Genomic DNA, 13,428 nt, shown 5'->3' on the forward strand with positions numbered 1-13,428 from the left:
CAGTAAGATGCTGACAGCTTGCTTACAGCAAAAAGTAATGCTATTCTGTACTGAGTAAAATTTAAGCTCCAAAGTATAATCCTATGAGCTATTTGGTTAAAACTGAGCAGCTATTATTTTGGTGTTCCTACTGTAATCTCAATAAATGGTTAATTGCTGTAAAATATAAATGAATAGCATGTCTTATGTAACCTGAATTCTTGTCTTTTATGAACTATGACAAGACTCAAGTGTTAACCATCATGCCCTATTCTAACTACACCTTCCCACTGTTATTGGTCACACAGTCACTGGAAACCATAACACATTCTCATAAAAATGTAAAAATGCAAAATAATTGACTATAGCAATCAAACCTTTTAAGTAATTGAATTGAGTGGAGGAGAAATCATTCCCATGAGTCTTAGTATCACCAAAGAAAAAATAGTTATACTGTAAAAATTGATTTCCTTACAGTGTTCAGACATATTAATAAAGAACTATACATTAGTGCATGGACAACTTTTACACATAAATTGTTATTTGAAAAAAAGTTTTGATTATGCTGAACATTTTACAAATGATATACTAGAAATGTTTCTCAGTCTGACCGCATTTTGAATGCATCCATGTTTGCATTATCTGAGTGAGAGGAGTTCTGAGTGCAGATGCAGTCATTCACTCGTCATGAATCTTGACAGAAAGAACTTGATGTGTGCTGTGTGTAGAGGAATGTTAACAAGCAGAGCTCCTGCTGATAAAGTGAAGCTGACATCCATGCAGTGGCCACTCAAGTGAAAGTAAGGAATATTAATAAAGTGGCCTCTGTCATTTTTTTTGTTTTTCTGTTGTCTCATATCATTTTTAGTTTTTACATAAAACGTGTATGTACACTGTGTAAAATAGCTTGACAGGACAGATTTTAGTCTGTGTAGATTTTGTTGAAAGTAGCCCTCCTGCAGTCTACGCAGCTGCCTCCACAGCACCCTGACCTGTCTCCGTCTGAACCCACAGGGCCTCTTCCAAGCTGTACACACATCCATCCGCACATCCACAGTGTACAGTGTTAATTGTTGCTTAAGTTTGGAAGACTGCTGGCTTTGTTCCCAGCTCAGCCTGGGCGGGTGGGGTATGAGCCAATGAGTGGTGAAAAAACAGACAGGATTGGGGGGTGGGGGTGTTGTTACAGCCTGTGCTGTTTCTTCCTGCCACAGTGTCCAGCACATTCACCCTGTGACCTACAGCCACAGAGAGAAATGGAGGGGACCAGGATAAAGAAAAGGGGAAATAACAAGATGGCTAAGAGAGATGATGAAGTGGTGTTCCTTCGGAGGCAGATCGGACTGCTGCCTGCCGTGTCCTTCATCATTGGGACTGTGGTGGGCAGTGGGATTTTCATTGCACCGAAAGGAGTCCTGATGAACAGTGGCAGCGTGGGGTTATCTCTGCTGGTGTGGGTGCTATGTGGTGTCCTTTCTCTCTTTGGTAAGATGAATGACATTTCAGCTGATGTCTGCTTTTGTTCTACCTTTTTCCTGCTATTGTTCTTTGCACTTAAGTGTCAAATATGAGAAACAATGTGTTTTATGAGTAAATAGTGGTAAATGGGGCAGCCATTGAACTGGTGGACAGTTATAAGTATTTGGGGGTTGTTCTTGATAAGACTCTGTCCTTTGAGTCACATCTTGCTGCTACAGTGAAAAAGGTTCAACAAAGACTGTACTTTTTAAGGAGGTTGAGAGGTTTTAATGTTTCATCTGAAATGATGACTCTTTCTTATAAAAGTTTTATTGAATCTGTTTTAACCTTCTGTATCATTGCTTGGTACGGTAATATGTCCCTGAATAAAAAGACCAGACTTAACAACCTGGTTAAAGTGTCTGGCAAGATTTCAGGGAGGTCTCAGGTCCAGCTTGTGGACTTTTATAACAGGCAGGTGCTGAGGAAGGCAAGCTCTGTCCTGTTGTGTTCAGATCATCCTCTCTTTAATGATTTTCAACTGCTTCCATCAGGTCGTCGTTATAAAGTGCCTGCAGTGAAGACAAAGAGACATAGACTGTCTTTTGTACCTAGTGCTATTATCATAGTTAATAACACTAAACCATAAGTGTTGTTGCCATTGCACATTGCACTTTTTTGATGAAAAATCTAGGTTGTTTTATCAGGCTTATATTATATTATCTTGGTGAGTGTATGTGATGTGTTGGTTGTCTGTTTGTTTGTTTGTACGGACATACTGCAAATCAATTTCCCGTTAGGGACAATACAGTGACCATTGACCACCTAATCATAAAAGCCTAAACATTCACATTCTTTCTCTCACACAGCGCCTAAGCTACGACCTTGGCTCCCTGTTTATCTGCTCCTGCTGAGATGGGGCAGAAAACCTCTCCAGTATGTTCTGTTCTCTTCTAATCAGACAGATAAGGCGATGACTTTCTGCGAACAGTATTTCTTATAACTCAGCAGTATAATGCATCATGAAACAATATCATTCATTCACAATAAATCAGCAGTCTAATGTAATGTAAATCAGTTTAACAAATGCAATAGTTATCACCTTCTTCTAATTCAGGAGAATAATGCAAACTAAAACTACATAATAATTCACAATCTTTAATTAGGGTCTAACATGGCATAAAATAATATTATAATCCCACAATAGTAAAAAGCTAGATTTATGTTGGTGTCATGATTGCACAAGTGGACAGCCCAGTTCAGTCCTGGAAAGAGACACAAATCCATTTAGGGTTGCATCAAGAATGGCATGTGGTGCATGAAAAACCTGCCAAATCAAACATGTGGAGCTACCTGCAGCACTGTCAGTCTCGGTCGTTGTGTCCTTGGGCAAGACACTTCACCCGTTGCCTACTGGTGGTGGTCAGAGGGCCCGGTGGCGCCAGTGTCCGGCAGCCTCGCCTCTGTCAGTGCGCCCCAGGGTGGCTGTGGCTACAATGTAGCTTGCCATCACCAGTGTGTGAATGTGTGTGTGAATGGGTGGATGACTGGATGTGTAAAGCGCTTTGGGGTCCTTAGGGACTAGTAAAGCGCTATACAAATACAGGGAGTGCAGAATTATTAGGTAAATGAGTATTTTGTCCACATCATCCTCTTCATGCATGTGTTCTTACTCCAAGCTGTATAGGCTCGAAAGCCTACACCAATTAAGCATATTAGGTGATGTGCATCTCTGTAATGAGAAGGGGTGTGGTCTAATGACATCAACACCCTATATCAGGTGTGCATAATTATTAGGCAACGTCCTTTCCTTTGGCAAAATGGGTCAAAAGAAGGACTTGACAGGCTCAGAAAAGTCAAAAATAGTGAGATATCTTGCAGAGGGATGCAGCAGTCTCAAAATTGCAAAGCTTCTGAAGCGTGATCAACGAACAATCAAGCGTTTCATTCAAAATAGTCAACAGGGTCGCAAGAAGCGTGTGGAAAAACCAAGGCGCACAATAACTGCCCATGAACTGAGAAAAGTCAAGCGTGCAGCTGCCAAGATGCCACTTGCCACCAGTTTGGCCATATTTCAGAGCTGCAACATCACTGGAGTGCCCAAAAGCACAAGGTGTGCAATACTCAGAGACATGGCCAAGGTAAGAAAGGCTGAAAGACGACCACCACTGAACAAGACACACAAGCTGAAACGTCAAGACTGGGCCAAGAAATATCTCAAGACTGGTTTTTCTAAGGTTTTATGGACTGATGAAATGAGAGTGAGTCTTGATGGGCCAGATGGATGGGCCCGTGGCTGGATTGGTAAAGGGCAGAGAGCTCCAGTCCGACTCAGACGCCAGCAAGGTGGAGGTGGAGTACTGGTTTGGGCTGGTATCATCAAAGATGAGCTTGTGGGGCCTTTTCGGGTTGAGGATGGAGTCAAGCTCAACTCCCAGTCCTACTGCCAGTTTCTGGAAGACACCTTCTTCAAGCAGTGGTACAGGAAGAAGTCTGCATCCTTCAAGAAAAACATGATTTTCATGCAGGACAATGCTCCATCACACCCGTCCAAGTACTCCACAGCGTGGCTGGCAAGAAAGGGTATAAAAGAAGAAAAACTAATGACATGGCCACCTTGTTCACCTGATCTGAACCCCATTGAGAACCTGTGGTCCATCATCAAATGTGAGATTTACAAGGAGGGAAAACAGTACACCTCTCTGAACAGTGTCTGGGAGGCTGTGGTTGCTGCTGCACGCAATGTTGATGGTGAACAGATCAAAACACTGACAGAATCCATGGATGGCAGGCTTTTGAGTGTCCTTGCAAAGAAAGGTGGCTATATTGGTCGCTGATTTGTTTTGGTTTTGTTTTTGAATGTCAGAAATGTATATTTGTGAATGTGGAGATGTTATATTGGTGTCACTGGTAAAAATAAATAATTGAAATGGATATATATCTGTTTTTTGTTAAGTTGCCTAATAATTATGCACAGTAATAGTCACCTGCACACACAGATATCCCCCTAAAATAGCTCAAACTAAAAACAAACTAAAAACTACTTCCAAAAACATTCAGCTTTGATATTAATGGGTTTTTTGGGTTCATTGAGAACATGGTTGTTGTTCAATAATAAAATTATTCCTCAAAAATACAACTTGCGTAATAATTCTGCACTCCCTGTACAGGCCATTTACCTTTTTTTTCACTGTTGTAAATAAGGGGAAGCTGAAAGTAGCTTTTAAAACTACTTAAAAGACATTCTAAAAATTTTGCCATTTAATAATTATAAAGTAAAAGTCATACTCTTATTTCTCCAAAACTCTGCTCTGCCTCTGGCCTATTAGGAGCCCTCTGTTATGCAGAACTGGGCACCACTTTTACAAAATCAGGGGGTCACTACACATACCTGCTGGAGACTTTGGGGCCTCTGCCTGCCTTCCTACGACTCTGGAATGAGTTTTTATTCATCAGGTATGGTTTTTACTGGTTCTAAAAAAAAATTAACTGCCTCAAACATAATACTCACAAAGATATTGTCCACCTCTAGGCCATCTGTTGCGTCTTATGTCTCCCTTGCCTTTGGTCATTATGTGGTGGAGCCATTCTTCACACCCTGTGCTGCTCCCATAGTGCTCATCAGACTTGTCAGTATCCTTGGAGTGAGTGAGTGCTTTTATAACTCATCTGTGTCTGGAGCACTTTATGTGTAGAACAACACATATCTTTAACCAGTTCTTTGTCTTTGTGTCGCTTCAGCGTTTGTCGTAGCCGTCAATTGCTGGAGTGTGAACATGGCCTTTCGCACTCAAGTCGCCTTGACTTTCATTAAGATATTTGCCCTGGCCCTCATCATCGTCCCAGGGTTCATTGCACTGGCCAAAGGTGAGAGCACCTAATTGTTAAACCTAAGACAGAGTTGGTATTCAGCTCATTTATTCTCTCTGTCTTTGCAGGGAAGACAGAAAATTTCCAGAATGGTTTCGAGGTTGATTTGTTAACACTGGATAAGTTGCCACTGGCCTTCTATAGCGGCCTCTATGCCTATGGTGGATGGTAAGTGTACAGTGGTTTGAGGATCAGTGCAAATTCAATGTATTTTACTGTGTATCACACGGTATTCAAAACTCTTTCCCCCAGTAATAGTGAAAAGAACCATAAATTACATGACAATGTATGTACTGTAACTAACAATCAAAGCTTTATGTCTGAGTCTTGGCTTTCTCTTTTCCTCTAGGTTTAATTTGAACTTTATCACAGAAGAAGTCACAAACCCTAATAGGTATTTTAGCATGAAACATCTGCTATAGTCTGTCGTTTTTTTTGAAAACCAAGTTGCCTCCTGCTGTTATATCTCTCTGTGTGTATCCCGCTTTATCAGAAACATGCCACTGGCAATAATCTTGTCCATTGTGGCAGTGACAGTCTTTTATGTGCTTGTTAATGTGGCCTACTACACCATGATGACTCCCGCTGAGGTGCTTCTGTCAGATGCTGTGGCTGTGGTCAGTTCTATTTCTTGCTTTATGTATCATTAAAAAAAAAGGAAAAACTAGAGTAAATGTGGTATGTCACTGTTGGTCTGATCTGCTGTTTGTGCCTCTGCAGACATTTGCCAACCGTGCTTTTCAGGGGTTGGCTCCTGTGATCCCCGTTCTTGTTGCCATATCTTGCCTTGGAGCACTTCACGGTGGCTTCTTTGGGGCACCTAGGTAATCTGAGGACCATAAAGGTTTAGTATTGTCATTTTTTTTGTGTGTGTGCCTGAATTCTAATGAGAGCTCTGTGTTGCAGGATGCTGTTTGTGGGAGCCAGGGAAGGCCACTGGCCAGCCATCTTTTCCATGATTCACATCCGCAGACAAACACCTTTACCTGCTGTGTTGTTCCTGGTAAACTACTTTTAAAACAGCTGAAGCAATCTAAACAAATAAATAGATGACTTATTCTATTTATTATGTTGCATTATTAAAATTGAGAATACGCAGTAAAACAATTATAACATTTTATTTGTATTAAGTTTATCCATGTCATATGAATAATAACAATAGGATCCAGGCACAGGATAAAGAGGCTGGTTGAAAATGGGAAACACAAAGCCTTAATCCAGATCTAAAGGAATGAGGGGTTGCACAGGGTCTGACAAAGAGATATAATGTGATACTCTTAAAATAGTGGCTTCATAACTATCTTGCTTGTGTCCCTGTGTCCCTTTAGTACCCCTTGGTAATTTTCATGTTAATCACTGGAGAGATTTACCAGCTCCTCAACTTTGCATCCTTTTCACGCTGGTTCTTCATCGCCTTGGTAACCTTGGGGATGCTCATACATCGATATCGTTTTCCTCTCCATCCAAGACCTTTTAAGGTTAGCATACTGAACTCAAAAAAACCTCCCTTTATCTTACTGCTGCACACTACGCTGACCAACTTGTTTTATTTGTTGTAATGTGAAGGTGCCCTTGGTCATTGGAATCACCTTCACAATGGTCTCCTTCTTCATTGTGGGTCTGTCTCTTTACTCTGACCCCTGGAACACAGGACAAGGTTGTGCTCTAACACTGACTGGTGTCCCAGTTTACTATGTTACTGTCTACCGCTTTCGTTTGCCCCGTAGATGCAGGCGCATATTTGGTAAGTTGTACCAATATTCTTCTTCAGAATGTATTAACATGATAGTTTTCGTCATGGGACTGAATTTAGTGGCTCTATTTTTAATATTAAACATAGGCATCTTTGGTAGTGTCAAATGATCATATATGCCTGCTTGTTTTTGTTAAGAAGGAAGAGGATGAGTGAAATCGAGAAACTCAGTTGCTTGTAGTGAACAAACTAATTCTGACTTTCCTCAATTCTCCCAGACTACTGCAGCAAACAGCTACAGATCCTTCTAGAAGTGGCTCAACAGGAAGTCCAGACTTACTGAAGACCCAAGAGGCATCCTGCATTCTACTTGCAGACTACACGGATACTACCTGGACAAAACATTAAGAAGACATTTTTAACAGTTTAAACAAATGTTTCATTTTGTACTACTTTTATATAAAGAGCCACGTGTTTAGAGAAACTAACTGCATCAATTATGCAAGTATGTAGTGTTTATACCAGAGACCTTACAAAAAAAGTACTTAAAGTTTCAAAGATGCACTCAAAATGTTCATTTTGAAACGTTAGTTAAAATGACATTTTTGAACAGACAACCTATGATAGTTTAAACCTTTATTGAAATATAAACAGAAATAAGCAGTCTTGCTACACAGTTTTTCAAATAAAATACGCTATGTGCAAAAGGGTTCATTGCTGTATTGAAGAATATTTCAGGGTGTAGAAATTACGCCTTGTCTCTACATTAAATTTGATCTGAGCAAGACAAAAGATCAAAGTTTGCTTATACCCAAAAACATAAGTAAAAAATCTTCATGTTATATGAGGCACCAACACATTGATTGTTGTCTTAGAAACACAGAGTTTAGTCAGGTACAAGGTCTGAAAACTGCTAGAAACCACAACATTTCACTCTTGCATACACAAGGACAATTACTGTGAGAATTTATGAAGTCATGTGATAAAGAAAGTCCTACAGTTAAATAAAGAAACAGTCCTGTTCCTGTTAGTGCTATTTGTCAAGGCCTATTACTAGCAATCCTCCATCACAATCTATTATTCTAAGTCAGCTCTAAGACGCTGACTCAAACTGCAGTGAAGCATCTTGAAAATATATCCTTTAAAATTTGTGTAGAAGCTAAATTATATATTAAAATGTGCAAATCAATTTGGTGTGGGCCTAATCATGTAGTGTTTACACAAAGAAAAAAAAAGGAAAAAGAAACAGGTGACACTGCTTAGCCATAGAATGTGTTTCGGCTTTCTGGCTATTTCAACTGAGGGATGAACTCAGACCAGCTGATGTTCGCCATACCAAGGTCGTCATCATCCAGACCAGAGAAGCTAACATCCAACAATAAATCGCTCAGGCTGTCGTTCATGGTATCCAAGACGAGGCCCTCTGTGATTGAGCGATTGGCTGTTGTGGAACTGCCTCCCTGCAGAAGCTCTCTGGAGCAGCTACTTTTGAGGCATTCGGTGGGCGACTCTGCTGGTCCGGTCACTCTGGAGGGAGCAGATGTGAGCAGCTCTCTTGGGGAGTTAAACAGAGGCAAGTCTTTAAAGGGAGTGCTGCCGAAGCTGAAGGTGGTGTAGTCGTGTTGTGGAGTATCTGTGGGACCACCTGGTGTACGAATAGGGCTCAAGTGTAGAATATCTTGGCTTCCTTTGTCTACCGGGGTCACTTTAAAAGACGCAACATAAGAAGGTGGCTTGCTGGGGGTGGATGAGGTCAAATGGCTGCTACTTTTTATCGGGGTTTTGAATGAGAACTCCCTATCTGGGCTTTCCTGCCCATGCTTGTCTTCATCCAGCTCAATATGTGGATTGTCCTGGAATGTCGAAGCATCGGAGGCTACGCCAGAGTCAAAGAAATTACTTTCGTGGCAGAGGAGAACAGGCTCTTCATTCACAGAGAGAACCAAACGCTGTTTGCGCCGTGAGCTGCTGGCTTGTCTCTTTGGAGGAGCTTTGGGGGTCTCGCATTTAATTGGAACACATACCAGCTCCTCCTTCACTTCTACCTTAAAGTCCGTATTCTTCTGAGGAGATATCATCACAGCTGGGGAATCACTTTGTGTCACCTGTCAGACATGCAACCATTCCCATTAAAATCTTAGTGGTATGGGTGAAGTTCATACTCATCTCTATGCACATAATGTTGTCAATGTAAACTCTAGGGAGTTCCAAGAAATACTTGTTTTGAAAAGCAGTTTGCAACTTGCATAGCTTATGAAGTAAAACAACAACAACAACACATTTTAAAAAGCTGAAATATATGAGAAATTCATTACCTTCGGTGCTATGCGGACTCTCTTTGTTCCTCGTGAATTGTTCCCCTTCTGCTGGGAGCAGGGCGGAGGAAAAGGGGTAGAAGTGGATGGCAGGTAGACAGAAGGAGTGACGGGGAGCTGTATGGGCACCAAGTATGAATCGGTTCGAGGCAGAAGAGGTTTCATCTTTCTCTCTGAACACAGAAAACACAACAACATTGCACTACACATTTCCAAACTAAACAGCAGTTTGCCAACCTCTGACTTTTCTCAAGTCTCAAATTTATAAAACAACTCATACATTTCTTTTAACTCACCAGAGCTAGTTGGTGTTTTTCTTGCATCTGGAAGTGTCCTCTTTTGGTGCTGTGAAAAGTAAGATGAGACAGAAATTATATCAGTTAGGAGCCTTACTGTGCTGCCACCTAACAACAATAACTTGGCGTTCTGTCCAAAATTTGGCCCTTCATAGCCGACCCTACATCTTTACCCTCAGGAAAGGACTAAAAGGAAGTTTTATGATTGTATGGATACCAGACATTAGGAGAAACAAGTGCTCTTAAAGCACATTAGCCTTTCAGGCTGACTTCAGCCTCTCTGCTTCCCTGCTGCTCTCGTCTCCTCCTGCAACAAAAACAGGTGTAGCTACACTCTGTGGGTCTGAAAGTCTGGTGACAAATAGATTCATGAACGTTCAGATTTTTCTGAGGTTGTGACTTGAAGATGGCTCCTGAAGAACTAAAAGAAAAGAAAAAGAAAGGGGCTAAATCAGTCTTACTTGATTAGCCAGTAAAAGCATTGGCACAGGAACAGTGGCAGTCACTGGATCACAGCCCGGCTACAGAGAGAGATGTGAAGTGAGATTAGGGGGAAAATAAGATGAAAAACAATATGAGGAATCTCAAAACACTCTCAAGGTGTCAGCCATGAAAAAAACAATTGAAAAACAAGGATCCAAGCAAAATCATTATATAAACACAAGGTAAAACAATAAGCATTTAACAAGCATTCTTGCAACAAAACATTCAGGCCAAGTACCACAAATGTTCCCAGATATCACCGATGTAAAAGCAACGAGTCAGCTGCACTCACCTTGTACACATGATCAAGTGTGAGGCATCGATTGGCTTCAGGTCGGATAGTCCAGAAAGACATTTTACCATCTGGAGACGTTTCACGAATGAACAGGTCATGCACAGAGAGGTTATGGCGGATGGAATTCTGCAATTATAAATGAAAAAGTATTTGAAAACTGCTGCTTGCTGCAGAGCTGTGAACATATCACACTTTCAGCAGCTCTGAAGTACCTTCCAGCCTGGTTTGGCCACATCTCTATAGTAAGGGAAGTTGTCCTCAATCCACATGTAAATCTCGTTTAGGGTCATCCTCCTGTTCTTTCTGCTATTGATAGCAAACTGGATCATGGCCATGTAGGAGTACGGTGGCCTCTCTGAAATGGGTTGCTGAGGAGCTTCTGCACTGGTATGTGTATTGTGTGCCTATATGACAAAAAACAAACAAACAACAGTCAATAAATCTGACAGTGTAACTATTTTCTGTAATCAGACTACTATTGCTGTCATTATAAATCACAGTCATGACCAATTGGTTACGAAAGGGTGTTTAGGGAACATGTAGCAACATGTCTGGGGTTAATGTTGCCTTCAGACAAGTTTGTGTCGGCACATAAAGGGCAAGGGAAAAAAAGCAGTTAACAAGAAAAAGCTCTGAACCTGAAAAGTCTGTAGTAAAGGGTTCTGGTTCTCCTTGCTGCTGAGCTGCTTTGTAGAATTTGGCTCCAAGGCACATGTGCTCATCCTACCAAGGCTGTCATCTAAAGGACTGTAATTGACATCCTTATTCCCTAGTATCAGACAGAGGAAAAACAAGCACTAAATTCCACACTTATACTTTAAGTATTATCCTAAACATTAATAAAAGAAATTTTTTTCCGTACATAGTTTAATTTCAGTTAGAAGTTTGTCACCTGGGAAACTGCGTGTAGTTTCAGCTTTGACTTTATGTCCTTCTGTACTCCTTGTAGCAGCCGCTTCAGCAGCAGACTGAGGATCAGCTCCATAGTCCCACTTGTTGCCACTCCCACTCAGAAGAATGAACTTGTTTGGGCCCTGGGCACCACACTCATTGCCTTTAGCTGTGAGGTCCCCAATAACACTTTGAAGATCTGCTGTTTCGGGAAAGTATACCAACCGAGTATCAGACTTGGATGGATGGTCCATGATGCGGATACCACCAGGAAAGCTCTGAACAGCAGCTGGTATTGACGGATCTTTGGAGCCTGATTCTCCAGGCTGTGAATCCGTCGCATTTTGATGAAAAGGCAGTTTTCTTCTTTTGAGAATCCGGGGTCTCGTCGGGCTCCGTCTCATGGTCAGATCATTGAAATGTGCCAAGTTGTTCAGAGGTATTCTGCACAAAAAACACAAACGAGCCTGAACAACGGAGATTAACTGTTACAACAAGAGTTAACAGTAACGGTAACGTTTAGCTGGGAGATGGAAATTATCAAGTCAGTTACTGGCGTTAGCCATCAAGTCCGTTCACAGCAATTCAGTCTAGATCAACTCGGAAAACTCACCGATTTAGCTCAAATACTGATCATAATAAATCGTACACTAAACGGGTTAAATGTCATCTAAGTAAAACCAAGTCCGCACCTTTTTTCTTTTCTTTTATATCTTGAACTCCTCACTTAAGCGGCTGATTTTCTTCAGTTAGTGATGTTTCCGGACGATTTCAAGCTTCTCGAACAACAGACGTTAGCTAATGTTTTTAACCTTCTGGGTTTGTTCAAAATCACAATCCTTTCAGCTTGTTCGTTGCAAAAAGTGTCCACCAATAAATTAGGTATGTAATTTTTATTATTTTTATGGGGGGTTGTTGCTATTTTTACTGCATAAAGTTTTTAACTAACATCAGTTCTTTTCATAAATATAAAATAGTCATTCCTTTTTTTCTTTTACATTTTAACCTTTAAGAAAACAGTTTGTTTGTACAATGTACTTGTTGGAAGACAACCTCAAAACTCACCATTTCATTTATTCGCATGCTACTGGATTTTCTTGTATTATTAATGGTAGAGTCTGGGACATGAAATCGATTAACAGCAACATCGATTATTATGAATTGTTATTTTTGTGCATGGAAAGCAAACCAGATAAAACTCCCACTCAGCTTATTCGTGGCAAAATGGCCACCTTTTGTTTAGGTTTATAAAATACTATCAAATTAATATATATATATATATATATGTATATATATATATATATATTTATTTTTTCCACTTTGACCGACTTGATTTTTTAAATTAGCATCAGTTCTGGTCATGAAAACCAAAATTTCATTCAAATTCCGAATTTCAACCCTTTCAATACCAGTTAGATCACATAATTGTAATGATCTACAAAAAGATAAAATAATAAAATGACTATTTTCCCCAAATAATACATACAATCTGATTTCTTTTTCCCCCATGATTGCAGTTAGATGTATATCAGTAATTAACAGTATCAATGATTATATAGTCATCATACTTTTTTTTTTTGCACAGAAAAGCAGAAAAACTCCCACTCAGCATGTTCATGGCCAAAAGTGGCCACCTCCTGTTTACATTTAGAAAATGCTATAAAATGAATATATGTTAAAACAATTTCCATTTGATTTTTCAAACTGGCATCAGTCCTTGCCATAAAAACCAAACTTTTATTCTGATTCCCCCCCCAGTGGCTGAGGTCACCAGCATGCGTCCCAGCTTTTCCAGGATCATTAGGTTTTAGACTCCACCAACTCCTGTGAAGTGGTTTCTAAGGGACAAAGACATTGTATTTCAAGACATCCAGGAGACTATAGAAAAAAGCCAGCACCCAGCAGCTAGTTTTCCTTCAGCAACTCAAGGTGCCAACATCCTGTCTAGGTCATCCACACTATTCAATTGTGCAGACCAGGATTGCTTCTTGCTTCAGGCTTCCTCTATTCCCCATCACTGACTGCTGGTTCCCTGTGTGTTGTTGTCAAAATAAGCCCATTCCTCCGTTGCTTTGGGATGTGGGATATTGGCATCGTAGTTTTGGTGAAGGAAAAAGACAGACAACAAAATCTTTGCCTGTTGCAACT

At 40.6% G+C, this 13,428-nt stretch overlaps 2 protein-coding genes across 4 annotated transcripts; one reads left to right on the forward strand and one right to left on the reverse strand.

Annotated features, from left to right (window-relative positions):
• The first annotated feature begins 1,166 nt into the window (after nucleotides 1-1,166).
• LOC113008612 (cystine/glutamate transporter) lies at nucleotides 1,167-7,712 on the forward strand. Its single transcript, XM_026146129.2, has 12 exons — nucleotides 1,167-1,464; nucleotides 4,767-4,893; nucleotides 4,970-5,085; nucleotides 5,179-5,304; nucleotides 5,376-5,475; nucleotides 5,657-5,701; nucleotides 5,801-5,924; nucleotides 6,028-6,131; nucleotides 6,214-6,310; nucleotides 6,636-6,785; nucleotides 6,874-7,051; nucleotides 7,279-7,712. The coding sequence occupies exons 1-12, from the start codon at nucleotides 1,236-1,238 to the stop codon at nucleotides 7,341-7,343; spliced, it is 1,461 nt and encodes a 486-aa protein (XP_026001914.2). The 5' UTR covers nucleotides 1,167-1,235; the 3' UTR covers nucleotides 7,344-7,712.
• Nucleotides 7,622-12,098, reverse strand: LOC145419225 (forkhead box protein M1-like). Of its 3 annotated transcripts, none has more exons than XM_026146117.2 (9): nucleotides 11,973-12,098; nucleotides 11,282-11,724; nucleotides 11,028-11,158; nucleotides 10,602-10,793; nucleotides 10,387-10,515; nucleotides 10,073-10,132; nucleotides 9,612-9,660; nucleotides 9,316-9,488; nucleotides 7,622-9,105 (listed from the first exon to the last, which is right to left on the reverse strand). In XM_026146117.2, the coding sequence occupies exons 2-9, from the start codon at nucleotides 11,682-11,684 to the stop codon at nucleotides 8,290-8,292; spliced, it is 1,953 nt and encodes a 650-aa protein (XP_026001902.2). In that variant the 5' UTR covers nucleotides 11,685-11,724; nucleotides 11,973-12,098; the 3' UTR covers nucleotides 7,622-8,289. The 3 variants fall into 3 exon arrangements, with proteins under 3 accessions (XP_026001902.2, XP_026001896.2, XP_026001903.2); XM_026146111.2 differs by having other exon boundaries at nucleotides 11,252-11,724; XM_026146118.2 differs by lacking the exon at nucleotides 10,073-10,132 and having other exon boundaries at nucleotides 11,252-11,724.
• Nucleotides 12,099-13,428: the final 1,330 nt, after the last annotated feature.

This window comes from Astatotilapia calliptera, chromosome 17 (genome assembly GCF_964374335.1).
Source record: "Astatotilapia calliptera chromosome 17, fAstCal68.1, whole genome shotgun sequence".
Lineage (NCBI taxonomy): Eukaryota > Metazoa > Chordata > Actinopteri > Cichliformes > Cichlidae > Astatotilapia > Astatotilapia calliptera.